The following is a 25489-nucleotide window of genomic DNA, read 5'->3' as shown; positions in this document are numbered from 1 at the left end:
GCTGGTAATTGCATCCAGCATCATCGGGCAATTCGCCAGAATGGTGAGGCTCTGCTGTGTCTCCCGTTCTTATATAGAGGAGCAGCAGGGTGACGTCATCATTAACTCATTAACTCATTAGGTGCAACGATTTGAAGGGGGGGGGGTTATTGTAATTATATACTAGATTAGTGATCAGGCTATTGTTACGATGCGAGTTGTAGATTAGTAATCATTTGGAATGTGTTTTATTGTGATTGTGCAACATTAGTAATCAGTTAGTGTTTGTTTCCCTTATAAGGAATTGTAATATATCTTATTTAATAAAAAAATTCAACAACTAGTAACGTGCACTAAAGACGAATTACCTAAATTATCAACAGAAGGTGTATATCGGATTAATTGTGTATGTGGCAGATGCTATATTGGACAGACAGGGCGTAACGTTAGTGTAAGACTAAAAGAACACCAGAGAAATATCAAACTATCGCAAACACAACTGTCGGCAGTGGCAGAACATGCATGCCAACAGGGACACTCAATTGATTTTGACAACGTTGAAGTGTTGTGTAAAACTAGTTACTACTGGCAAAGACTAATTAGAGAATCCATTGAAATTAAGAGAAACAGAAATAACTTTAATCGCTCAGACAGCTACAGGCTTAGTGCGGCCTGGAAGCGTATTATTAAATAAGATATATTACAATTCCTTATAAGGGAAACAAACACTAACTGATTACTAATGTTGCATAATCACAATAAAACACATTCCAAATGATTACTAATCTACAACTCGCATCGTAACAATAGCCTGATTACTAATCTAGTATATAATTACAATAACCCCCCCCCTCAAATCTTTGCACCTGACGAATTAATGAGTTAATGATGACGTCACCCTGCTGCTGCTCTATATAAGAACGGGAGACACAGCAGAGCCTCACCATTCTGGCGAATTGCCCGATGATGCTGGATGCAATTACCAGCGAAACGTCGTACTCAAATTGTAAATTGTTGTGGTTTCACGCTTCAACACACAGGTGGGCTAAAGCAGTGAACTAATTGTCTTGTGTCAACGTGACACTTTTTTACTGATGTTTTTGGATGACAAAGCAATTCGTCATTTTCTGTTGAACTTTAAAAAGCATGAGCCATGTCCACAATCACGTCTTTTTTTAAACACTGTTTGCTGACCCCAGGCTCAAAGGCCCAAGACATTAAGCAGCCAGCAACAAACAGCACGATCAAAGTTGTCATCGGTCAAAGTAAACACGGTAATCTGTCTGAGCTGGTGAGCACAGTGGGGAGTTATTTCTAGATTTGAAGCTTTTGTGACTGCAAGGATTCATACTCTTAGGTTTTTTCGGTAAAGTCACGTAGGTAAAAAATTATATTAAAATAAAATAATAATAATTCACGACGTTTCGGAGGCAACACAAGTCTCCGTCTTCAGGTGGGACCGTCACAGCTAAATTGACTTTATCAAGTGTATAAAAAAAATGGTTTCATCTCCTAATTCCTAATAGTTCAGAGGTCGGCAACCAAAATAACAAGAGCCGCAATGCACTGTGTGGTGAACACAAGACGGTGGCCCTTAATAAATAACGTCATGAAGCGGTCCTTAAAGAGCCGCATGCGGTTCCAAACCCTGCGATGATTGTTTTTGTAAGTTTTTCTGTTCTTATTTTTGGTGACCTAGAGTCACTCTTGCAAATTTATATCCTGATCTCTTTAGTTCTCAACTGGTTAAACAAAGTGAAGTTTAAACATGATGAGGGAGGAGGCACCGGTGTGAGGAGGAAACGAGGAGAGAGGCTGCAAGTGATGGGTAACTGAGTGGAGGGAGTTGTCTAGATACAGAACAAAAATCGGCTTTGCAAGTGCAAGCTGGGGATTGTGCCACAATTGCAGTGCCACACGAGTAGGGAGTGTGGGAAATGGTATCAGGGAAATTTTAACATGTTTGAATAGGGTCATGATTTATGGCGGACTGCGTATGTGGTGAACAGAAATGCGGTTAACCAGTGGTCGTCTGTATTCAAGAAGACCCACTCGTGTGAAAAAGCCCACCGGAAACATCTTAATCTAAAGTTAAACCATGCCACACTCCCGTGTAGTAAACAATGGAACTTAATTGTACATTATTGGGCCATTGCACTCAATCACGGGGCTTCAAGATCATTTCCTGAGGCGATTTTAAAAAAAAAACCACCTGAACCATCTAATTCTGCTCTTGCCCTGGAAAGGGCGCTATCTAAATCCTAAATAGAATAGAATACATATTGAGTGTTTAATTTGAATTACATTCATCAACAATGCATGCACATTGTTTGCTCCCAAAATACTAATCATCGCATGGATGGGTGTTTTTTTTTTACTCGAGAATTATACTATGTTACTGTTAAACAGATCAACTTCATTTTACGTACTTACAGCAACTTAATAAAAAAAAAACAAGTGTATTTTGCAACATGTTTTTTCTTCCCAACAAATGATCAAAGTCAAGAATGGACTCCTTAGATTCCTTAAACAGAGCAACCGCAGGTATTCAATGGCGATTTCGTCGACAGAGGCTCCTGGTCGGTGGAAGTTATACTCGTCCTGTTCGGATTCAAGCTTCTCTACCCAGACCACTTCCATTTAATGCGAGGTGAGATAACCCTAAAGCCACATGTTCATTATGAGACATCTCCTTTACCAGTGGCAAAATATAGTGATAGGTTTTTACCCTTTCAACTGGTACAAAAACTGACACCTTTATACAAGGCATCATGTTTGCAATAACCACAACACAAGCAGTCAAAATGCAAACAAAAAGAAACAACTCTGATGATGATATAAGAGGGAGACGGAGGAGCTAGAGGGGGAAGAGAGTGAACCACAGAGGGGAGCCACGCTGGTGGGAACAGGAGAAGTGGCGCCATTGCCACGTGGTCAGGACAGAGGGGCCCTGGAGTCTAGCGTGCGCAGGCACGGAGCGTGCGAGGGGCACGGAAGGGATAAGAGAGCCGAAGTGGGTGTGTGGGACCTGAAGGACGGTGTGGCAAGAGCAGGGTGAGGAGAGAGCACAAGGAGGGGCCGGAGGTGACGGCGTGGCGAGGGCCACACGGAGCGTGCGCGGGGCGCAAGGAGAAGGACGGAGAGGGTGCCACACGGAGCGTGCGCGGGACGCGCGGCGAGGGTCGGAGCGAGGACCAGCGGGTGCGAGAGAGAACCCAATAAAGGACAACGGAGAGCGACAACCTGTCAGTGTCCTTTATTACACTGGTGTCAGAAGTGAACCAAGATGTCTAAGCATCTTAAGAAGAAGAACTTACCTGCACCATCCTCGGACGACGAAGACGAGCTTCCGATTGAGGCGGCGTTCCCGACGATGGAAGGAGGGGGGCGAAGTGCGGACGGGCGACACGCCGGGGGTGCAAGACATCGTCGGCGCGGCGGGGCCGTCTGTTTCAGCGAGCGCTGATGAAGGTTGGCGGCACGTGACGGCTCAACTTGAGTTGCTGCGGGCCACGCTGACACAACTGTGCGCCCTGGTGACGACGGTGGCGAGGCCGGATCGCCCGAGCGGAGAGCCATCCGCCATTGGGGCCCACGCGATGCTTCCCGCCCTCTCCGCCACGCGGCAGGACGCCGCCATCTTGGGCGGGCCCGGGGCCGAAGCGCGGGAAGCCGCCATCTTGTCACCGTGGGAAGCCGCCATCTTGTCTCCACGGGAGGCCGCTATCTTGGCTATGCGGGAAGATGCTATCGTGTCGCCACCGCGTCAAACACCGTCGGCGGATTATGGCGACTCGGGGACCCGCAGCCATCGGCTGACGACGCTCAAGGAATTTTCCATTGGCGGCGACTGGAGTGCGTTCGCCTGACGCTTTGAGGCCGCAGTCCGCTCAGCAAAATGGACGGATGCGGAGGCTCTAGAAGTTCTTCCGACGCTTCTGGATGACGAATCGGTCAGGTTTTTACCGTTCCATTAAAGCCGCAAGAGAGAATACGCTGAAGGATGTATTTGAAGAAATGGCAGAAGCGTATGAGCCCCCCGACGATGCTCATCGCAGGTTTATTCAACGGCAGCGGGCTCCGGAGGAATCTCCCGTGGCTTACCGTGGTGCCATCTTGGATTTGGCTATGGCCGCATACCCGGACACGGAGCCTGACTTGCTAGAGCCTTTGATTTTAGGAAAAATGTTGGAGTTGTCCAGGGATTTGGGCATTCCCATGCCTGTGTGCGGCCACAAACAACTGACCTCCCGGATTGCGGCGAAGTGCCTGGACGCGCAATTTAACCTGCGTCGGTGGAAGCAAGTCACAGCCTGGACGGGGAGCCCCAAGATCGAGGGCGGTGCCACGGGATGGGACCCGTCCAAGGCCGTGTACGTGCCGGATGAGAGGCGGCCTGCGGAGTTGACGGCAGCCACGACCCAGACGCCTACTCGGGGGGGTGCGGAGTTGGGGCCGGGGCCACCGTTGCGAGATCGCCAGGACAGGGGGGGCGCCAGACGACGGCCCGACCTGTTGTGCTTCCGCTGTGGTCGTCGGGGGCACTTCGCCAGGGAATGTTGGGCTCGCCCTCATCCGCCGCTCCAGCAGGAGGCCCCTGCCAAGGAGGCGCCGCGTCAAGAACAACCACGACAGGCAAGTCGGTACGCATCAGACACCCGGCAAGGCCTATCAGCTCATGCATCACTTTCGCCGCGGGGTATGGATAATGTTGCTAACGAGGGAACGCTAGAAGGGCCGCGTCGCTCGCTGACGCAGTGGCGTAAATTAGCACGGAGGGTGGTTGCGGCCGCTACCGGGTCATCCACTGTGCCGGGTTCCATCCAAGGGGTGGGCGTGCGTATTTTGGTGGACTCGGGTGCGTCCGCGACCATTATCTCGGACGTTATATTTCACCTCCTGTCCATTCCTCCGGAGCGGGTGCGACCGGTTTACGACTTGTGCATAGCAGCGAATGGGGGAAGTATGGGCATTGTGGGTCAGGTGGAAGCCAGCATTACTGTTGGGGGTGTGTCGGTCTCTGGGACGGTGTTGATTTCTAGGTCCCTCGCTGTGCCCTGCTTGTTGAGAACGGATTTCCTGGTGAAAATGCCCATTCAGATTAGGGTTGATCAGAATTGCATCCAATTACCGGGGGGCCGCCAAATTGCCTTCTTGCCATCACCTTGGGGCCAGTCCGTTCCTGACCGCCAGGTGCAGGCGCTCTCCGACATATCGGTTGATGTTCTACCTGGATCGCAAATGCTTATTCTGCTGCGTTATCGGAAACCGGTGCCGGGAATCGACGGGGCGGAAGGTGTGTTGTTGTCGCCGTCCAATGCTATAGCGGGGGGTTTGGCGCTGGTCGGGGCGCAGACGATTGTTCGGAAGGGTCAACCCCCGTTTTTACAAGTGTTGAATGGGACCGCAGATAATGTTTGTGTGCCGGCCGGAACGGTTTTAGCTCATGCTACGACTGCCTTCACGGCCCATGTCGAGGGGGGCCCCCGGGGCCTCGTAGGGGGGGTCTCGACCATCACGGCACAGGACGACCGCTGGATTGCGGAATTGTGCCGGGAAAATGCGTCCTTAACTGGCGACCAACGGTCCGCGCTTTGGGCATTGTTTAGTTCGGACGATTTCGATTTGGGACGCACTTCTCTGCTCTCCCACCATATTGATACGGGGGATGCCGCTCCGATTCGGATGAACCCGCATCGATTGAGTCCGTCGGAGCGGGATCATATACGGGGCGCGGTGGAGGATATGCTCGTCGCCGATATTATTTCCCCATCCAACAGTCTGTGGGGCGCGCCGGTGGTACTAGTGAAGAAAAAGGATGGGAAATAGCGGTTTTGTGTCGATTTTCGCAGGTTAAATAAAGTCTCGGTTGCGGATGCGTACCCCCTGCCGCGTATGGATGATTCCCTCGATGCCTTGTCCAGGGCAAACATTTTTTCTATTCTCGATCTTTCATCGAGATTTTGGCAACTTCCCCTGGACAAGTCCTCGAGGGAAAAGACGGCTTTCCGTACGCCGCAGGGCTTGTTTCAATTTAATTGTCTCCCCATGGGCTTGAACGCCGCCCCGGCGACGTTCCAGCGATTGATGGAACTCGTGTTGACCGGTCTGCAGTGGGAAACGTGTCTGATATATTTGGACGATGTTATCGTCTTCAGCCGCACGTTTGAGGAACATCTGCGGAGATTGGACGTGGTGTTCGCGAGGATGCGTTCCGCTAATTTGAAATTTAAGCCTATAAAGTGTCACCTGTTGCAGCGATCTGTACGCTATTTGGGCCACATAGTCAGCTCGGACGGGGTGGCCACTGACCCAGGGAAGACGGCGTGCGTCCGGAACTGGCCGACTCCGGCCTCAGTGGGGGACGTCCGTCGGTTCGTCGGGTTCGCTTCTTATTACCGCAGGTTCGTGCCGGACTGTGCCACGATCGCGAGGCCCTTACACCTCTATATGGCGAAGGGCCAGAGGTTCAGTTGGGGATCGGCGGAGGAGGCGGCATTTCAGAGCCTGCGCGATCGGTTGGCATCGGCACCGACGCTGGACTATCCGGATTTTACTCGGCCATTTATCCTGGATACCGACGCGAGTGACACGGGGATTAGGGCCGTCCTGTCCCAATCTAGGGACGACGTCGAACGCGTAGTGGCTTATGGAAGCCGCGTGCTGTCTCCGGCGGAGACCCGCTACTGCGTTACTCGTCGGGAACTCTTGGCCATAGTACATTTTCTTCGTCAATACCGGCCGTATCTATACGGCCGTACGTTTATTGTGCGCACGGATCATGCTGCTCTGCAATATGCCCTGAGGGTTGATCAACCGTCTGGCCAATTGGCACAATGGTTGGAAACCCTGCAGGAGTTTTCATTCGAAATTCAGTACCGGAAGGGATCGCATCACGCGAACGCGGACGCGCTTTCTAGATTGCCGCAGGGGCTCCCATGCGCTTGTACTTAGGGCACGAATAGGTGCACGCGGGTTCCGCGGGAACTTCGGGCAGTTATGTCCGCGGTGGAGGTGCCTGAGGCTCCCGCGTGTCCAGAGCCGGCTGATGGGGTTTTGAATTTGCCACGTTCCGTATGGGTTCGCGAACAATTGCTTGACGACTCGCTGGGGGCTTTGCGGAGTCGGGCCGCGAAGGTAAGGGGTGGCCCGCTGTCCGATGGGGCGCCGGGAGCTGCTCTCCGGGATGGCTTGCTCATGTGGAGGGAAGGCTTGCACGATCGCTGGCGGCTTGTTGTGCCAGTGTCGCTGCGACATGAATTGATTCGGATTCTGCATTCCGAGAAGTTGTTACATCTCGGAGTGCAGAAAACCTTGTTGACGTTACAGCGGGATTACTTTTGGCACGGCATGACGACTGATGTCGTCGGGCACATTCGGGCGTCTTCCGACTGTGCCCGGCGGAAGCCGCCTAAACACCCATATGTTCCGCCAGTGCAGTCCATACAGGTGTCACGGATTAATGAATTGGTGGCCTTGGATATTTTGGGGCCCTTTCCACCATCCGCTCGGGGTAACAAATTTTTATTGGTCGGGAGTGGAATATCTTTCCCGCTGGCCGATGGCCTGGCCCTTAGCCGATCAGTCAGCGGCGTCTATCACGGAGGCATTCCTGTTTGGATATGTGATGGACAAAGGGGCACCGGAAAGGTTGCTTACGGACCAAGGTCGAAATTTTTCTTCTAAATTATTGGCTGAGGTGTGCGCTGCACTGGGGACCAAGAAGGTACGGACGTCTCCCTACCATCCGCAGACGGATGGGATGGTTGAACGTCTTAATTGGACCCTGTCGGCGATGCTCTGTCATATGGTTAGCGAAAAGCAAGCTGATTGAGATTTGCATATCCCAGGGGTTCTCTCCACGTACCGGATGACGCCGCATGCGTCGACGGGGTACTCGCCTTTCTCTTTGATGTACGGCCGCGAGAACGTGCCGCCGGTGGACCTGCAGCTGGGCTCGTGGGTGAAGGGTCCTGTTAGGCCTCTTCCCGATTATATTCGGGACACCGTCCATCGCGTGAAGGAGGCGCGGGAGGGGGCCCGATTGGCTACTGCCAAGACCCAGGCCTGGAACGAACGTTTAGCACGACGGTCGCATGGTGAGTCCCCCTGGCGGGTGGGGGACATGGCCTGGCTGCACTGCCCGCAGGTTCCAGTGGGGACCTCCCCTAAGTTGCATAGGCCGTGGCAAGGGCCGGTGGTGCTTATTAAGATTCCTAATTCACAATCCGCGCGCGTTCGGTTCGGGTCGCGGCGTTGGTACGTGCATACTTCCCGATTGAAACCCTATGTAGCCCCACAGACGGCTGCGTCATCTCCTAATGTTGCCTTGCCGGTGTCTGTCGCGACTGACGCGCCACTGACTTTGCCTGTTCAACCTGCAAGCGCGCCTGACCTGCCTCCTGTAGACAGACCGGCGGTGATCCTGCCGGACATGGTGATTTCTGCTCCGGGTGGGCCTACCACGGCGACTGGGACACTTGACCCCGCTGCCCCTACAACCCCACCTCGGGCGCAGTTGCAGGAGGGCTCGATGACGGGCCCCTTTGGGGAAATTAACGCTGGGAGTGACGGTCCTCCGACAGCGGCGGGTGATTCCGGTCCCGCCGCTCCTAAAACCCCGTCAAGGCCACGGTCCGCACGGGGGAGCACCCCCGTGCAGGACGGGCCGGCGACTCGCACGCGTTCGAAATCTCTTCCTTTTCGTTAATTGTTGTTGTTCTTCTCTCCGTTCTTATGCCGGTGTGTCATGTGTTGCTCACATTCTTGTTGTTCTGTTGCAGCCGAGGTCGGCTGGCTTTTTCATCGGGGGGGGGGGGGGTAGTCTAATGCGAGCAAGGACAGGGTGGGCGCTGCCTCAGCACCACTCACACGGGCCGGTGTATCACAGAGGCGGAGCCTGGTCGCCGGGGTGAGTGGGGGCGGAGACAAGGGCAGGAGGAGGAGGTGGAGTTGGGTCACGTGAGAGGGGGGGATATAAGAGAGAGACGGAGGAGGAGCTAGAGGGGGAAGAGAGTGAACCACAGAGGGGAGCCACGCTGGTGGGAACAGGAGAAGTGGCGCCATTGCCACGTGGTCGGGGCCGAGGGGCCCTGGAGTCTAGCGTGCGCAGGCACGGAAAGGATAAGAGAGCCTGAGCGGGTGTGGGGGACCCGAAGGACGGTGTGGCAAGAGCAGGATGAGGAGAGAGCACAAGTAGGGGCCGGAGGTGACGGCGCGGCGAGGGCCACACGGAGCGTGCGCGGGGCGCACAGAGAAGGACGGAGAGGGTGCCACACGGAGCGTGCACGGGGCGCGCGGCGAGGGTCGGAGCGAGGACCAGCAGGTGCGAGAGAGAACCCAATAAAGGACAACGGAGAGCGACAACCTGTCACAGTGTCCTTTATTACAGTTGTATGAATTGGTGGTTGTATGGTGGCTATATGAAATGGTGGTTGTATGAAATGTGCTCTTGTTTAAGATTTGCTTTAATGGTGGTGGTCTACATGATTTAAAAATGCATCACATGGCGCACTAACTATGAACCAAGGATCTCAGCTCTAAACCCTGGCAGGGTTTTTTTCTTGTTACACGACTCCAACATATGTTTTTGAGACTCGTATTGCTTGCACATTGTTCTCATCAGTCTCGCATACTATCTCAGTACCGTATAGTATTTTAATTTAAGACAATCTTCGGTTTTAAAGAACTGACATTTTATTTATTTTTAAGGTATCGCATCTAAAACTGTTATTTCATTCTCATGTTCTTAAATTTTGTTTAACTTCTGCGTTCAGTGCAATCACAAATGTAAAACATCTCCCCACATCCATCATTGACACAGCCGTATGTGAACTAATCGATAGAAGCCAGTGTAATGATCAATGTGGTTGTTTTTTTCCTTGAACTTTTTCACCTCCTGCAAATGCAATCTTTCCATGTTTACATTCAATAAAGTTATTGGCATTTTTCAATCATAAACATGAATTACCTTTGCGTGAAAAATAGTATTTTAACTTTAATTGCAGTGGTTTAATTTAATTCGCCTAGATTTCACTCTTTGCATCCATTTGCTTCTTATTATACTCCTACTATCATGTATTAAGGTAAAACAATTGAAGTAAATGCAATTATTGCTAAATTCAGGAAAGGAGAGAATTTTTATTTTATGCATGCTCGTATATTCTTGGGTGTTAAACAGCAATCTTGCTGGCTGGGATAGATATATTCTAGCTGGTCAGAAATAACAGTTTTTTTTTCCAATGCAGCTAAGGGAGGTAAAAATCTCATTAAAAAAACACTCTTAATCCGTGGTGAATTGTTACCTATGCTTGCGCTCAACGCTGTAGGTAATCATGAGACGGACAACATGAACCAGATGTACGGCTTCGAAGGGGAGGTGAAGGCCAAGTACACAGCTCAGATGTTCGACTTCTTCAGTGAAGTGTTCCAGTGGCTTCCCCTCGCCATGTGCATCAACAGCAGAGTGCTGGTAAGGTGAACTTGCATCTATTGCATGACAAGCAAAATGCAATCGCCATTCATTTTAATCGCCACTGCTGGTTGAAGTTCTGCCCAATGTGTACATCTCCAACACACTTGCGTGCTTTGATGGCCATCGTTCAATACATCCTTTGAACAACCCCTTATTCAGCCTGCCTCTGTCCACTATTGTAGTGTTTTTTTAAATGTACAAGTTGAATGTGTTTTATTTATTTATTTTGGCTGGCTCCAGTCAACATGACTTTTTATCTTTAACATACATATTTTTTTATTTAAATCGGCACAAATTAATCGGTTTCTTGTCAGGCATATCGACTCTCTTTTTAAAAGCATTACACTATTTTGTTATTCATTCCTGTGAATTGTGGGCAAATTCTGCTTATATATTTTTCTTCCTGGTGTCATGCGGGCGTAAACGACCTTCCGGATGTGACGTCACGGGGGGAGGAGCTACGTCACGTGGGGGAGAGGGTTCAGGTCTTAAAGGGGAGAAATCGGAAGAGAAGGAGGTGGTTGGAGACTGGGATAGAATAAGGCCACGCAGGGCGGAGGTTGGTGGAGTGGCGAGATCGCCACACACACACAGAGTAGGGATCGGCACCGTCGGCCAGCGGTGACCGACCCCGGAGAAGCGGGGAGCAGCGGTGAGGCTGCAGCAGCAGCGGGACTGCTACGGAACAGAGGGAGCAGCGGTGAGGCTGCAGCGAGGGCGGCCGGGGAGACCGCACAAGGAGATCAGCAGCGGGGCTGCTACGGAACAGAGAAAGGCTACGGGAGCGATGTGCAGCCTCGGGCTGCCAAGCGGAGGGTCTCTGGAAGAGAGCCGTGTGGGAAAAGTATACGAACCCGAATAAAGGACACCAAGACAGATACAGTGGTCGAGTCCTTTATTACACTAGGATGAATTTTATGACATTAAAGCTAAATTCCAGCAGAATATAGTTTAATGCCTGCCATCTGATCTGCAAACGTAGTTAATGATGTGGTGATTGGCATCCCAGTGTGATTTTCTCACGGTTGAGCACAGGCCTAAACACAACAAGCGTTCAGTAACAGACGGCGCTGTTGGAAGTTGTACTCGATGAGGGAACACATTTCTGGGATTGGAAAATGTTATGAGAATTTGAGAAATAAGGGCAATGCAAGCAACATTACAATTAACATTTTCTCATAATTTTTCGAGAGTTCTTTACATTTTTTTTTTAAAGAAGAGAAGTGTATGTAAAGTTTCAGTGTTATTATTATGGCTAGTAAAAAAGGTCAAATTCACTTCCCAAGCTGTGTGTTGGGCAACAAAAATGTAGGCTGAAGGGAGTGTAATTGGAAGTGTTTTTAGTTTGTTAAAGTTTATATCGACAAGTGTGCGTTCAGGGCCAGAGGAAGAGCTCTTCAAAGACCGTATCTCAAATATCCTGTGGACGTGTAATTTATGCTATTGGTAATGTAAATAAATGGCCGCTCCCGCAGCCTTCATAAAGGCAGGTATTGAGTTTCGTGAGTTACCCCCGAGTCTTTTTCTCCTCGGAAATAAACTTTCCTTCCTGAGGAATTTCTGGGAGGTGCGATGTTGATTAGATATGTTTTATGAACTGGCGTTGACAACCACAGAAAGAATTTATAGCAATTAGTTGAACAATTTTCTCAAACATCCTCTGATTGGTTATCATTTGCCAGAGGCACATGTGGAGCCCCCTGACCTTTTTTTCTCATCAACACAACCTTTTTCTCTCATCAACACAAGCGCTCACCTTACACAAACCCTCATAGTCTCCTCCACCACTTGCGCATACGGTCAGGACATTCATAATATAGGTTTTTGGGTCAGATCGCATTATTTATTAATGTGTCGTAACCCTCCACCACCCGACACAGCCAAACAGTAAAAAATGTGTCACATTTTCAAAGGACAAAATAATTCACTTCTTTAGCCCACCGGTGTGCTGAAGAGAGAATCAACAGCATTTTAAATTGAGTACGACCTTTCGCTGATTATTACAATCAGCTTCATCGGGCAAGAATGGTGAGGCTCTCCTGTTGCTTCCGGTCTTAAGTAGAGCAGCATCAGGGTGACGTCATCATTTAATTCAATTCAATCTGGTGCAGTGATTCGAGGCAAGGAGGGGGAGGGTATTGTAATGATATAGATTGGTAATCATTCAATTGTTATTCATTGGTATTTGTTTCCCTTATAAGGAATTGTAATTGTATTTATTTGATAATACGCTTCCAGGCTGCACTAAGCCTGTAGCTGTCAGAGCGATTGAAGTTATTTCTGTTTCTCTCAATTTCAATGGATTCTATAATTAGTCTTGGCCAGTAATCATTAGTTTTACACAACACTTCAACGTTATCAAAATCAATTGAGTGTCCTTGTTGACAAGCATGCTCTGCCACTGCCGACAGTTGTGTTTGAGATAATTGAATGTTTCTTTGGTGTTCTTTTAGTCTTACACTGATGTTGCGTCCCCTTTGTCCAATATAGCATCTGCCACATAGACAATTACATCCGATATACACCTTCTGTTGCTAATTTAGACAATTCGTCTTTAGTGCCAGATACCAGTTTTTAATTTTTTTGTACTGTACCAAATCTTACTTTAATGTTTTGCTTTTGCAAAACCTGGGCTAATTTGTCAGTTACTCCTGAGATGTATGAGATTTTGATGGTTTGAACAATCTTATCGCTTTCAGCAGTGTTGCTTTGCGTTCGTGATTTGGCCTTCAGTGCTCTGTTAATTTGAGCATTATTGTAGACATTCTGTCTTAGTGCTTCTTTAACATGTTTCATCTCTCTCACTAGCCTCTCACCATCTAACACTGTTTTTGCCCGATGTATGAGTGTTTTGATAAGAGACGATTTCTGAACTGGGTGATGATGTGAATCTGCATTCAGATAGGCATCAGTGTCCGTTTGCTTTCGGTAAACGCTGTGTATTATTTTTCCATTAAGACCATGTCCCAGCAAAATATCTAGGAACGGGAGTCTGTTATTTACCTGCATTTCCATGGTGAACTGGATAGCCGGGTTTTGTGCATTGAGATGATTTAGGAAATCATTAAGTGCATCTACCATGTGGCCAGACAACCAAGGTGTCATCAACATATCTAAACCAAAAGGATAGTTTTAATGTACTCGAGGCAAATGCTCTTGTGTCAAAATTCTCCATGTACAGATTGGCTATAGCAGGAGATAAAGGAGAGCCCATTGCGGCTCCTTCCCTTTGTTTAAAGAAATCGCCTCTCCATAAGCAGTAAGTGTTATTTAAACAATGATCAGCTAGTTTCGGAATATATTTTGGTAAACCTGTATTCTTTACCAGTGTATCAAGTAATTTAAGCGACTCGTTCACTGGAACCTTTGTGAATAGAGAAATCACATCAAAACTCACCGGAATATCATTAGGTTTAAGTTTGGTATATTTATTCACATTCACAAGATGTTCTGAATGTTTAATGAAAGAAGATGTCCTACCGATGTAGGGCTGTATTTGTTTAGTTATATATTTTGCTCATTTATATGTGGCAGAGCCAATTGTACTGACTATGGGTTGTAATGGGATGCCGATTTTATGAACCTTTGGTAGCCCATACAATCGCGGTGGTTTTGAAGCCCTTGGCTTAATTCGGTATTGCTCATTCTTAGGAATTAATGCATTTTCAATTATTGCAGTAGTCTTACGTTCTAAAGTATTGGTTGGATCTCGTTTAATTTTAATGTAGGTACTTTCATCTAGTAAATCTTTAATTTTAGTATCATAATCAACTCGTGACATCACTAGATTAGTGTGGCCTTTATCAGCTGCCAGGATTTGAATATCTTTATTGAATCGGAGCTCTCTTAAGGCTTTTGCTTCGTTCAAGCTAATATTTACTTTTGGTAGTTTACTATTCTCAATTATTTTGGCAACCTCGTGTCTAGTCATCTCTCCCTCATTATGTGGAAGTAGTCTTACTGCTGATTCTATCTCAGCAATTATCTCATCCACTGGAATTGTGCGTGGGGTAACGGCAAAGTTAAGGCCTTTAGAAAGGACAGAAATCATGTCAGTGGTTAAATTAGTGTTAGTCAAGTTCATTACGGTTTTGTTTTTAAATTGTTCGTTTTTAATAGGGATTTGTTTATTGTAAAGTCTAGAAAATGTGCTAATTTGGTTAGCATTTGTTAGCCTACGTGTTAAAAGGACACTCAATTGATTTTGATAACGTTGAAGTGTTGTGTAAAACTAATTATTACTGGCCAAGACTAATTATAGAATACATTGAAATTGAGAGGAACAGAAATAACTTCAATCGCTCTGACAGCTACAGGCTTAGTGCGGCCTGGAAGCGTATTATCAAATAAATAGAATTACAATTCCTTATAAGGGAAACAAATACCAATGAATAACAATTGAATGATTACCAATCTATATAATTGCAATACCCTCCCCCTCCTTGCCTCGAATCACTGCACCAGATTGAATTGAATTAAATGATGACGTCACCCTGATGCTGCTCTATTTAAGACCGGAAGCAACAGGAGAGCCTCACCATTCTTGCCCGATGTAGCTGATTGTAATTATCAGCGAAACGTCGTACTCAATTTAAAATGCTGTTGATTCTCTCTTCAGCACACCGGTGGGCTAAAGAAGTGAATTATTTTGTCCTTTGAAAATGTGACACATTTTTTACTGTTTGGCTGTGTCGGGTGGTGGAGGGTTACGACACATTAATGAATAATGCGATCTGACCCCAAAACCTATATTATGAATAATATTAGTCGCGAAAGCCTAAGTGTTAAATTGGTCAGGACATGTTTTGCTAAGTTTGATGGGGGGAAATAACCGCTTGAATTTACGGTAACTCAAGAAATGACCGATGAGATGGAAGGGCAGAGGTAGCTCAAGAAGGCCGAGTTCCACTCATCACTGCCCATTCCCCGAACGTTCGCGATGACATTTCCTTTTAGAAAAGTGCAGAGTGCTGATCTTTATAATAAAGTGCTTTGGGACGTTTTGTGTTTGTGAAAGGCATTGTACAAAGTAAATATATAATATTTAATAATATCAAGGAGCAATTTCACCCAGTTGTAATGACACTAGTTACTTGCTTGATAAGTCAATAAAAATGTATTTACATTATACACTAATATATACACTTTGCATAACCCATTGAAAACATTTGCAATGTGGTATGGCTATTCAACCAGTCACGCACAAAGCAAGGCTAAAATTACTGGGAAAAGTGAATAACGTGACAGAACAACATAGATTAATTAAAACGGACAATCCAATTACGTTTTTTTATGTTAATTCCTATAAAAAAAATTGTAAAGCTGGGAGATTTGTTTGTTTTCACTGAGTCCTTGCGATTACATTCTCGTAGGAAAACAGCTAAAGGCCAGTTCGGTCTTCGCAGGTGTCTGCTTATAATATGGTTGAGTATCTGACCTGAGTAGACAGATTTCTAGACGAATAAATAGTCATGAACTAAACACAGCCGTATTCCAAAGGTGTCTTTTTAACATTTAATTAAATTATATTTCGCCACCTGACTGCAAGAGCATTGTTTAAAACATATGGCTTGGTGGCATAGCCGGGCGGTGGCGGCTATGCACGTGGCATGTTATCCAGTACTTGTGGAGGGGAGGGGGGGTTGGGGGATCGCACAGATGTTGCGAAACTTCTTCATGTGGCCCTCGAGATGTCACAATGCTGGCTGGTCACAAGAAAGCTGTAGAGCAAAAATGTGAACTCCACCTGTACCGTCTGTATAGTGTCCCCCCCCCCCCCCCCACAAGCGTGGCTGTTCTTTGTGTGCTCCAGTTTCCTCCCACATGTTAACCTTTATTCATTGTCCGATAACGGTAGAATATTAAGAGGACCGCAGAGCTTTGGCAATTGTTGGCACGGGCTTATACTGGTAGGAACCACCTGGTTTAACCAGCCCACAGGGGATTATTGTGTCCGTCCGTCGTGCATCCAAAAATGGGAGGGGTGGGGCTGGGTGGAGAGGGGAGGGGTTGGGTGGGGAGGGTGGGGGGGTCGGGAGGGTGGGGGGTGGGGAGGGGTGGGGCTGGGTGGGGAGGGGCTGGTCACCCCATGGTACCATTATAAAACTCAACGTTTAACCTACTCACGCTGGCTTGTGCCCGCCCTCACAGTCGGCCATATTTGCGGAATACACCACGCCGCCATTGACCGAACAACCCAACGTTCCTACCAGCTCCCTCCGCAGGAATGTGTTGGCGTGGCTGCCTTGCCCACTCGTCTGGTTCCTCCTCGTGCCTCCGAGTCGTTCTCTCTCCGTGAGAGTGAGAAAACACTTATGCGAATTATTACACGTTTAATTTATGAAGGCTTGAACTTGCAAAGGCCACGTCCCAGCAGTGGATTGAGAGCACTTGGTGATGTAACTGCCGGTGGAAATGGTTGCGATGTTGGGATTTGTTCTGCAGATAATGCACGGTGGCCTGTTCAGCGAGGACGGAGTCACGCTGGACGACATCCGCAAGATCGATCGGAACCGCCAGCCGCCAGACTCGGGTAGGCGAACGCTTGCTGTAAACCACAAAGTGGTGTGGTGTACCTTTTAGCTACACTACCTACAAATGTACAAGACCATTCTCTTTAAGCATTGTCGACTCGATTAAACAGGCTGGTGTACTGTTATATGCAAGTTGGTGGAAACTTTCACGTCAGTGTGTTTAGTAGCTTAGGGGTTCACCAAATTGCACTTTTTATATATTTTTTGGGGTGCAATTATGAACAATAGCCATATCAGACAATACACCCAATCGGCATAATCGTTGGTTCACCGTTATGTCTAACACTGTATCTTTTGAGTGAATCTAAATTCGAATACAATTAGTAATTTTTGTTACAAGGTTTGTTAAGCCTTTCCCACGAAAGTCTCTTTCTCTATATTATCTGTCTCTATTTCCTCTGCCTCGTCTCTCAGCCCCCCTCCCGTCCCTATCCTCCCGCTCTCTGTCTCTCACCTGTCACTCATCCTTATCATTGCCCCCCCCCCTCCTTCCCTGCACTCCCCTCTCCGTCCTGTTCCCCGCAGCCGGCCACACTGGTCACGTCACATCGGCAATCGCCAGTGCTCAAAACTAATATTTCGCTCCGTAATTATTTTCTTGCTTTAACCCAACCCTATCTTATTATTGAAAAAGATATCTTCAGCTAAATTTGAAGGAAAATTTTATATCTGGGTGCAGCCCTATTTATAACCGTATTGGCTTATTTTACTTTATCATAATTGGGAATTTACGCGCAGGTTGAGCATGTTCAGTCATGATTTTTTATTTTAAGGAGCGCTGTGGTGGCAACCTTTAGATCGCCTTCACCTGGTATATAGTGGGTCGTGGGTTCAATCTGGACCATGACGCCTGTAAATTTGGAGTTTGCATGTTCTCCCCGTGGTTGCATGGATTTGTCTCCGGGTCCTTTGGTCTTTTCCTCCACATTTATAAACATGCGTTTCGAGAATTTGGCCATTATACATTTCCACGTGATTAGCCACTTCGTTGAGGTGTCATTTGGCGCCAGGTCACTTCTGAAAAAAAGCTACGTAGCTCAGTGGGCCTTACCTGGTAAAATGGGAAAAAAATGTGTTCGTAACACCACAACCATACCGATTTAATAGGGTACAATAAATGCACGTATTGATCATACACCATTCAAGTAGAACTAGATGAGAAGGCTTCTCATTGTGTTGACACTGCACTGGCTGCAGTGCACCGCAGAGGTCGCAATCGGGTACCCGATACCCGGCTACCTGTACCCGATCGGGTACAGGTACCCGTTTGCGACCCTGGTGCGGCCGGGTACGGGTAGGCCGTGAGTCACTGGTGAGTAACCGTTTGTCACTCATTTCCCAACGTCTTGTCTCTTTTCACAATTCAAGTTCCTAGAATCAACCCACCCGTGCCTGCAACATGGCTTCATCCCACAGGTCGCAATCAACTACCCAATATCCGTACCCTACCCGATACCCCGCCGGGTACGGGTAGCCGGGTATCGGGTAGGGTACGGGTACCCGTTTGCGACCCTGGTGCGGCCGGGTACGGGTAAGGAATCAAAACCCGTTTGCGAACTCTGGTGCACCGTCGGAATGCGAAGGTGCAGTGCTGCCCCCTAGGCCATCGTGTGCGCTATTGCATGGCCACATTCAACATTTCCTCCTGCTTCTCGAAGTTCAGTCGAAAGTGTGGGGGCACCTCCTTGCAAGACTTGTTCATCTTGACGAGAGCTAACTCGAAGCTGGAGTCAACTCATATATTCACGTTGATATGTATCCATTGCTTGAAACATACTGCCAAGTTTCAGCTATTGTCATCATTTAATGCGCACACTGCCTGACGATGCTGGTTGTAATACCAGCAAAACGTTGTACTGAATTGTTAAATGTCGCGGATCGCTCTCCAGCACACTGGTGTGCTGAATCAATAATGAATTTACACATTTGTTCTCTTGACAACTTTATTCATTCGCTTTGTCAATTGGGGGAGGCTTTATGACACGCATTTTAGTTACACAATCTGACCCAGAAATTAATTATGTGTTAGCAGAGTCCCTTGCTGACATCACTCCACAGTTTATTCCCCCTGTACCATATTTTTTGTTAAGTTCGTTTTAATACGCTTATTAAGTATGGCCCGTTTTTGCATTCTCATCACTAAGTACAGCTGAAACGTGTAGATACCGTACCAATTTTTGGATTGACAATGATAGGATACGTTGATATTATCTGTGTGGCATCACTTGCAGCTGGCGGTTACAAGGTTCAGGATATTTTTAAAAATTCTTTGGGTCTTTCGGTAAACCCACATGGCTTTACCGAAAGACCCAAAGAATATGAATTCCTGCAGTCACGAAAGCTTTAAGTCAAATTTTTTTAATGTTTGTTACTTACAAAATTTGCTGTTATATCTTCACCACTCACGGGAATATCTTAACTACCTACAGAACCACTCACGGATCAAGGACTTCAAATAATATTATTCCTTTGTTTCTTCTTTGTCCAGGTCCCATGTGTGACTTGCTGTGGTCAGACCCACAACCACAGGTGAGTTGTGTTTATTCACATTTGTTTCTTTTCACTTGCGTAGTGAACCATTTTGCATGTGTGTAATGTTGTATCTGCTGTTCCAGGCATTGTATTTGCGCATTTTCCTCCAATTAATGTTTAGTGTTGTATAGCCTCATTGTGAGTGCAGTTTGCATCTGACAATTGCTGAGGAACCACAGACAAAGCTGGGAAAGCAGCCAAGACGTTCAGGTGTCACCAACAATTGCCCAAGCTTCGCAGTCTATGGTGGCGAGATGTTAACTCCCTCGCCTGGTATACAGCGGGCCGTGGGTTCGATCTGGACCCTGACACCTGTATATTTGGTGTTTGCATGCCCTCCCCATGGTTGTGTGTATTATTCTCCGGCTCTTCCGGTTTTTCCCTCCAAATTTACAAACACACGTTTAGAGTATTTGGCTGCTCTATATTTCCACGTGACGACCCACTTTTGTTGAGCTGTCATTTGTGGCCAAGTCACTTCTGAAAAAGCGCTACATAAAACATAATAAAATAATGTTTATTATTTTATTATTTCCATTCTACGTGACTTTACCGAAAGAACCAAGAAGATGAATCCCTGCAGTCACGAAAGCTTTAAATCGAAATTTAAAAGCTACATAGCTCAGTAGTGGGCCTTACCTGGTTAAAAAAAAAACACTTTTTTCAAAGATGGTTTCAGCCGATTAGTGTTTATGCTTTTGGGGGGAAGCCAGAACACCTGTATCGTTGCGAATGAGCAACATCTCATACAGAAGGGACAAAAAACATCAGTCTGCAATTTGCATCACCATCTTTGCATTGTGAGCCAGGGTGTGGATCCACCTCGATCCCCACAGAAATGGGGTTTCACAACATTTGTATGGTGCACCAACCCCTCACCTCCACAGTGTTTGATTACAGGGATGCAGAGCAACCAGCGCTGGCTAAAATGGGGTACACTTATGGTACACACAGTTGGTATACAGTGTAGCAACATTTCACACCTATTAACACTGCAGCTATGTAATTCAGCGATACGTGCAATCCAGTCGCACACATTGTTGTGGCCTCACCAATAGAATAAGTCGAAATTACATTTGCCAGTTTACGGTAATGGGTGGTATTGTGTGCTCATCTTGGCTGTGAGACGAGACAATTGTGGGATGTTAACATAAACTGGAGGTTATCATCAAATTCCATGACTTTGTTTGAACTGTGAGGAGGTTCGTGAGGATGGTAACAGATTTACCGCCAGGGTGAACATTTAATTTATTTTTGTTTTCATGGCGGTGGTGGTGTGCCACAGCCTGGCCGTTCGGTGAGTAAGCGTGGCGTTAGCTGCCAGTTTGGGCCGGACGTGAGCCGGGCCTTCATGGAGCAGAACAACCTCGAGTTGATCATCCGCAGCCACGAGGTGAAGCCGGAAGGCTACGAGGTGGCCCACGACGGCCGCTGCGTCACCGTCTTCTCTGCACCCAACTACTGGTAAGAGGGGAAAGCAGCACTGTGGTGTCTTCTCTAGGAACCTTCAGCTGCCTCACTCGTTCAGTTCAAATATGACACTACCTACTAATTCACTCGAGTCACTCTACCAACACTATTCTTGCCATGGATAAACCACACAATACCTTGCTGATCTCGTCAAGAAGCATAAACCATTACGGAAACTCCGTCATCCTCGCAGTGGCTTTTGGATAACCGTCAAACAAAGGCGGCGACTGCATCGTACGCTTTCAGATGCAACTTGCAAGGGTGATGACATCTCGCCACACCGCAGCCTTCTCGTTTCCTTGCAGTCGTGTGCTCCACAGTTGCTCTTTGGAGAAGACCTGAGACATTCCACGGCAGTGATTGAAAAACTCTCACATAACTTGAGTTAACTGGCAACAGGTATATGTTGTATGTATGTTGAACTTCTTTCGCACCGCGCTAATCTGAGGTGCGGGGCAATACAACAAACTAAACACAAAAGTGCAGCAGGTCTATAGAAATGAGCCGTCAATTTAGATTTTAAAGTGCATAGCTCCAGTGGCTTTCTAATATCGGACTGAAGAGCGTCCCAGACGGCCGCAGAAGTGCATCTGATCGATGCTTGATGTTCAATCTTCCATCAAGAAATCTCTAAAAAAAACTCCAGCGATTCCAAAACCATCTCGCCCGCATCGTCTTCGGCGCCTGTCACCCTCGGCTAGATTCCCTCGCCTTCCTCCGCGCTCTACGCTGGCTTCCCATCGCCAGCAGGGTCAGCTCCAACATCGCCTGTCTGTGCCACCATGGCTCTACTTTTGGTCATCTGCCGTGTCTTCACTCCTCTCACTCAGCACTGCAGCTCACAGAATAAATCTTCCCAGCAGCGCAACTCAGAAACTTGTTCTATAAATCAAGGAGCCAGGACTGCCACTGCTGGGTGTCGTTTCTCTGTTGCAGTCCCCATATTTCTCTTCACTTCTGTAACCCTGCACCACAGCTCACGGTAGAGTTATCCGTAGCAGCAGCAGCAGCACGACTCACGAACCTCCCCTCTACCCCAAGGAGCAAGACAGTCACTGCCAGGCCATGCCAGCCTCCGCCGTCTATAGCGCCATGCCACGGCACAATCGGAGCAGCGTTCAATGTACACCGACATTTCAGAAGCACTTAAAGGCCCCTTCTCCTCTTTCACCTGGCTTTCAAGTGACTGAGAGTCACGGCCCCAGAGTCACGGTCATGTACATCTGTTAAGTATTGTGCACGTTATGAACGTCATTATTATTAAAAAGAACCATCCTGTTATTATTTTTGTGATTAACGTGTTTTCTTGTTTAATACTGATCGTGTTTGCTTTTTTCCCTGCAGTGACCAGATGGGCAACAAAGGCTCCTACATTCATCTGATGGCTCCCGCATTAAAACCGGAGTTCCATGAATTTGCGGCCGTTGTGAGTACAAATCGAACGAACCGTACAGTTAGTGCCCCTAGCCTGAGCATGAATGGGAGATGCTTTGGTAAAAACAACTCAAAGCCAGACTAATTGTGTGCAGAGCCCCTGATGTTTACAATTAATAACTAATCACTTTTGTACAGTTGAATTTGAGGTGCTTAGCATCACCGTGAAGCTGAGGGGGAGGGCTGAGGTTCACTGCTTATAATGGGTTACATTTATTTTAAGAGAGGCCTGAATAATTTTGATCCTTTGAAAAATAAACCCGAAGCTTAAAAAACAAGAGCGAGCGATAGTCCAAGCAGGGCACGTGGCCTCCAAAGAAACGGGTTTGCTGAATTCTATACAACAGATGAGTTTTGTGTGTAGCTTTAGAATTGCTAGTGCACGTAGGCACAACGTTTCCCATGATGCACAGTTTCATTAGGACTGCGAATAGTGTAACAGTTGGAGTTGTTTTGTTAATTATTAAACATTTAGTTACATGTGTTGCCTTCTGGTTTACCCAGCATTTTGGCTTACTCGAATCTAGCTTAGAGAAGGTATTATTGTACATAAATCATGCAATTAGAGTTATCAGGACAACATGTTGCGTACGTACAGATTTCATAATCCCAGACTGGTTTATTGCCAAGCTAAGCACATCGCTTGGTTTGACAGTATGAGCTCATCTATATGAAATAATTACACTTTGGTCACTGTTCTCGACAAAATCTCAACTGTTGTACATTTGGTCATTACAAGGCCACCGACAGCGGTTTAACATGTACAGTGCTCTTTTTGTTAGATGCATTTAATTTGTGAATCTTGTAAAAGCTACACCTTAAAAATTTTGACACATTCTCATTTTTTTAATCATGTTTGAGCATGTCAAAATTGCATCTGCATTTAATAAGGCATACATTTAAAGAACCTCGGAATGTTTTCATTTCTCTGTACAGACAACAGTGACTAGATTAGGGGTGATGTATTTCAAATGTGTAACTAATGTACTTGAACTTGTTATTATTTTTCATATAATTCTTATAATTAATTGTGTCTGTGAGTATGTCTTTTTGCAACAGTGATCACATTTGTCTGTCACTGGCTAAAGGGCAATATTTTGTCTTTTTTTCTCTTGTCACCAACAGCCTCACCCGAATGTGAAGCCCATGGCCTATGCCAACGCACTCATGCGCATGGGGATTATGTGAGCTCTGCAATGCAAAGGGAGGGTCCTGCAAAGACTCGCCACCGCGTTGTTGAGCGGTGGATGGGTTTGTGCAGGCATGGACAACAATGAAACGCAAGGAGGGAAGAAAAAAAGGCTCTCCTCCCTCCCACCTTCACCAACTTTCCCCGAACCACGCATTCCCGTGAAACAAGACGACCCCACGCAGCCCACCAAACTCCTACCTCTAGCAGGCTGCCTCAAGCTCCTTCTCAAACCGCTCTTATGGAAAAGCAACGTTCATTATTTATTCTCTCACCTGTGCTTTTTACAGCAACAAAAATACTCACTCAAATTTTTTTATGTCAAGCCAAGAATTAATCTTCAAAGATCTTACCATGAAACATCTCTGACTCTCCCAAAGTTTTGCAGTTTATATGAACCAACAGGTTTGTTAAATCCTCTCAATTTTGATCAGTACCCAGTGAGTTTATTATTAAATAGCTGTGAAACAGGGATTCCTCTGTCATATGTATGTTTAAACTCGGTAAGCCCTGATTGTTTGTTCCTTGCGATAGTTAAAGTTGGAATAAGGAGAGGATAGCGTCCTGCCCTTCACTCTCCAAATAAGAACATATCTTGCCCCTTGGTGTGCATGTAAGATCTATGACAAAAATTAAAATCTTATTTCACGTACCATGTTCATGCTTACCAACGAAAACTTGCAGAATGTTACAGTTTGCGCCTCCTTCCAGTGCAGATGTATGTCTTTACAAAGGCAGTAAAACACATTTACAACCCGTACTAATTCGCATGAGCATGCTACTGTACGCGAATGTCTTGGACAAAAATCCCAGAGTTATCGCAAGGAACATCCCGCTGTGTGCGTACCTAGTAAAACTCTGCCATTTGGGAAAAAAAATAACACCTGATATTTTGCTGAATGCATCGTATCACAAGTGTGCAATCAGCATTCATGAACCAGAGTTCTACACGTTGCATACCTGAACCCCTCACAGCCATGGAGCTACCGGTCTTGTCGTAGACTTCTGACAGATATCCCTTGAGAAGGGCTTCTTTCGCACAAATGCTAGTCTGAGCCGTCTTTATTTTCGCACAAATAAGATTTATTCTGCACAGTTCTGCCAAAATAAACCCTCGGAACTGGGGTGTGCTGACTTAAAATGCTTATCTTTTCATTGTTCAAATATCAGTTGTAAAGCTGGGATGATCAAACGTTGCCATTGTCAACTTGCTTTATTTTTTTTTAAGGTTTCTACTCAATTCAAACCCAATGATTTGAGTGGTACAGGCAGAGTGCTTTTATGCGATCAGTCGCCCCCTGAGCCTTTCAGCCACTTTCCTTTTCCCACATGTGTCATTTTTGAGTGCTCTCAACATTTGGAAGCACCAGGAACATGGATGCTTATTTTGTATCCAATAACAGTATGGGAATTGGTGCACTTCGCTCACTCTGCCTGCCTTATTGTGTTATAACATGAGCTGGATACGTGTGCTCGAGGTAAATGAGCTATTTTGTTTGAGGTTAATATTTACGCTAAATTAGCAAGGTTTTTTTTAAAGGTACATCTGCGTAAACGTTAGCATTTTTGGCCATTTATTTTACAGGTGATCAGCTGCACTGGCTATACGCAGGTCCCATTGCAAAATAGTTAATTTTAATGAGAATAGAAATTTAAAAAGTTTAACATTCGCAATGCAGCAGGCAAAATAACTGAGGTTTAACCATTTTATCACCAACAGAGCTGGCCTTGATCCATCCCTTGAATACATATTTTAAAAGTTGTGCAAAAGTTTTGACAGCCATTTAGTTCTGCTGTCAGTATAGACTCAACCTTGGCACCCAATTTTCCAATGCTAAAGTAGGGACATTGAAAGTTGGCTGGAAGTGGCTTTATTGT

General features: G+C 46.7%; 1 protein-coding gene across 1 annotated transcript in view; it reads left to right on the top strand.

Annotated features, from left to right (window-relative positions):
- The window catches only part of PPP5C (protein phosphatase 5 catalytic subunit), a 48203-nt gene extending 23333 nt beyond the window's left edge, over nucleotides 1-24870 (top strand). Inside the window, exons 7-13 of the mRNA XM_061578556.1 lie at nucleotides 2524-2629; nucleotides 10308-10450; nucleotides 16898-16985; nucleotides 19475-19515; nucleotides 20804-20982; nucleotides 22333-22414; nucleotides 23548-24870. Of these exons, the coding sequence (XP_061434540.1) occupies nucleotides 2524-2629; nucleotides 10308-10450; nucleotides 16898-16985; nucleotides 19475-19515; nucleotides 20804-20982; nucleotides 22333-22414; nucleotides 23548-23610 (702 nt within the window). The 3' untranslated portion in view covers nucleotides 23611-24870. The remainder of the gene's footprint in view (nucleotides 1-2523; nucleotides 2630-10307; nucleotides 10451-16897; nucleotides 16986-19474; nucleotides 19516-20803; nucleotides 20983-22332; nucleotides 22415-23547) is intronic.
- The last annotated feature ends 619 nt before the right edge of the window (nucleotides 24871-25489 follow it).

Source organism: Lethenteron reissneri, chromosome 8, assembly GCF_015708825.2.
Source record: "Lethenteron reissneri isolate LAM-NWPU_2019-01 chromosome 8, ASM1570882v1, whole genome shotgun sequence".
Taxonomy (NCBI): Eukaryota; Metazoa; Chordata; class Hyperoartia; order Petromyzontiformes; family Petromyzontidae; genus Lethenteron; species Lethenteron reissneri.
The sequence above is the reverse complement of the archived record's forward strand: the minus strand, read 5'-3'. Positions and strand labels throughout refer to the sequence as shown.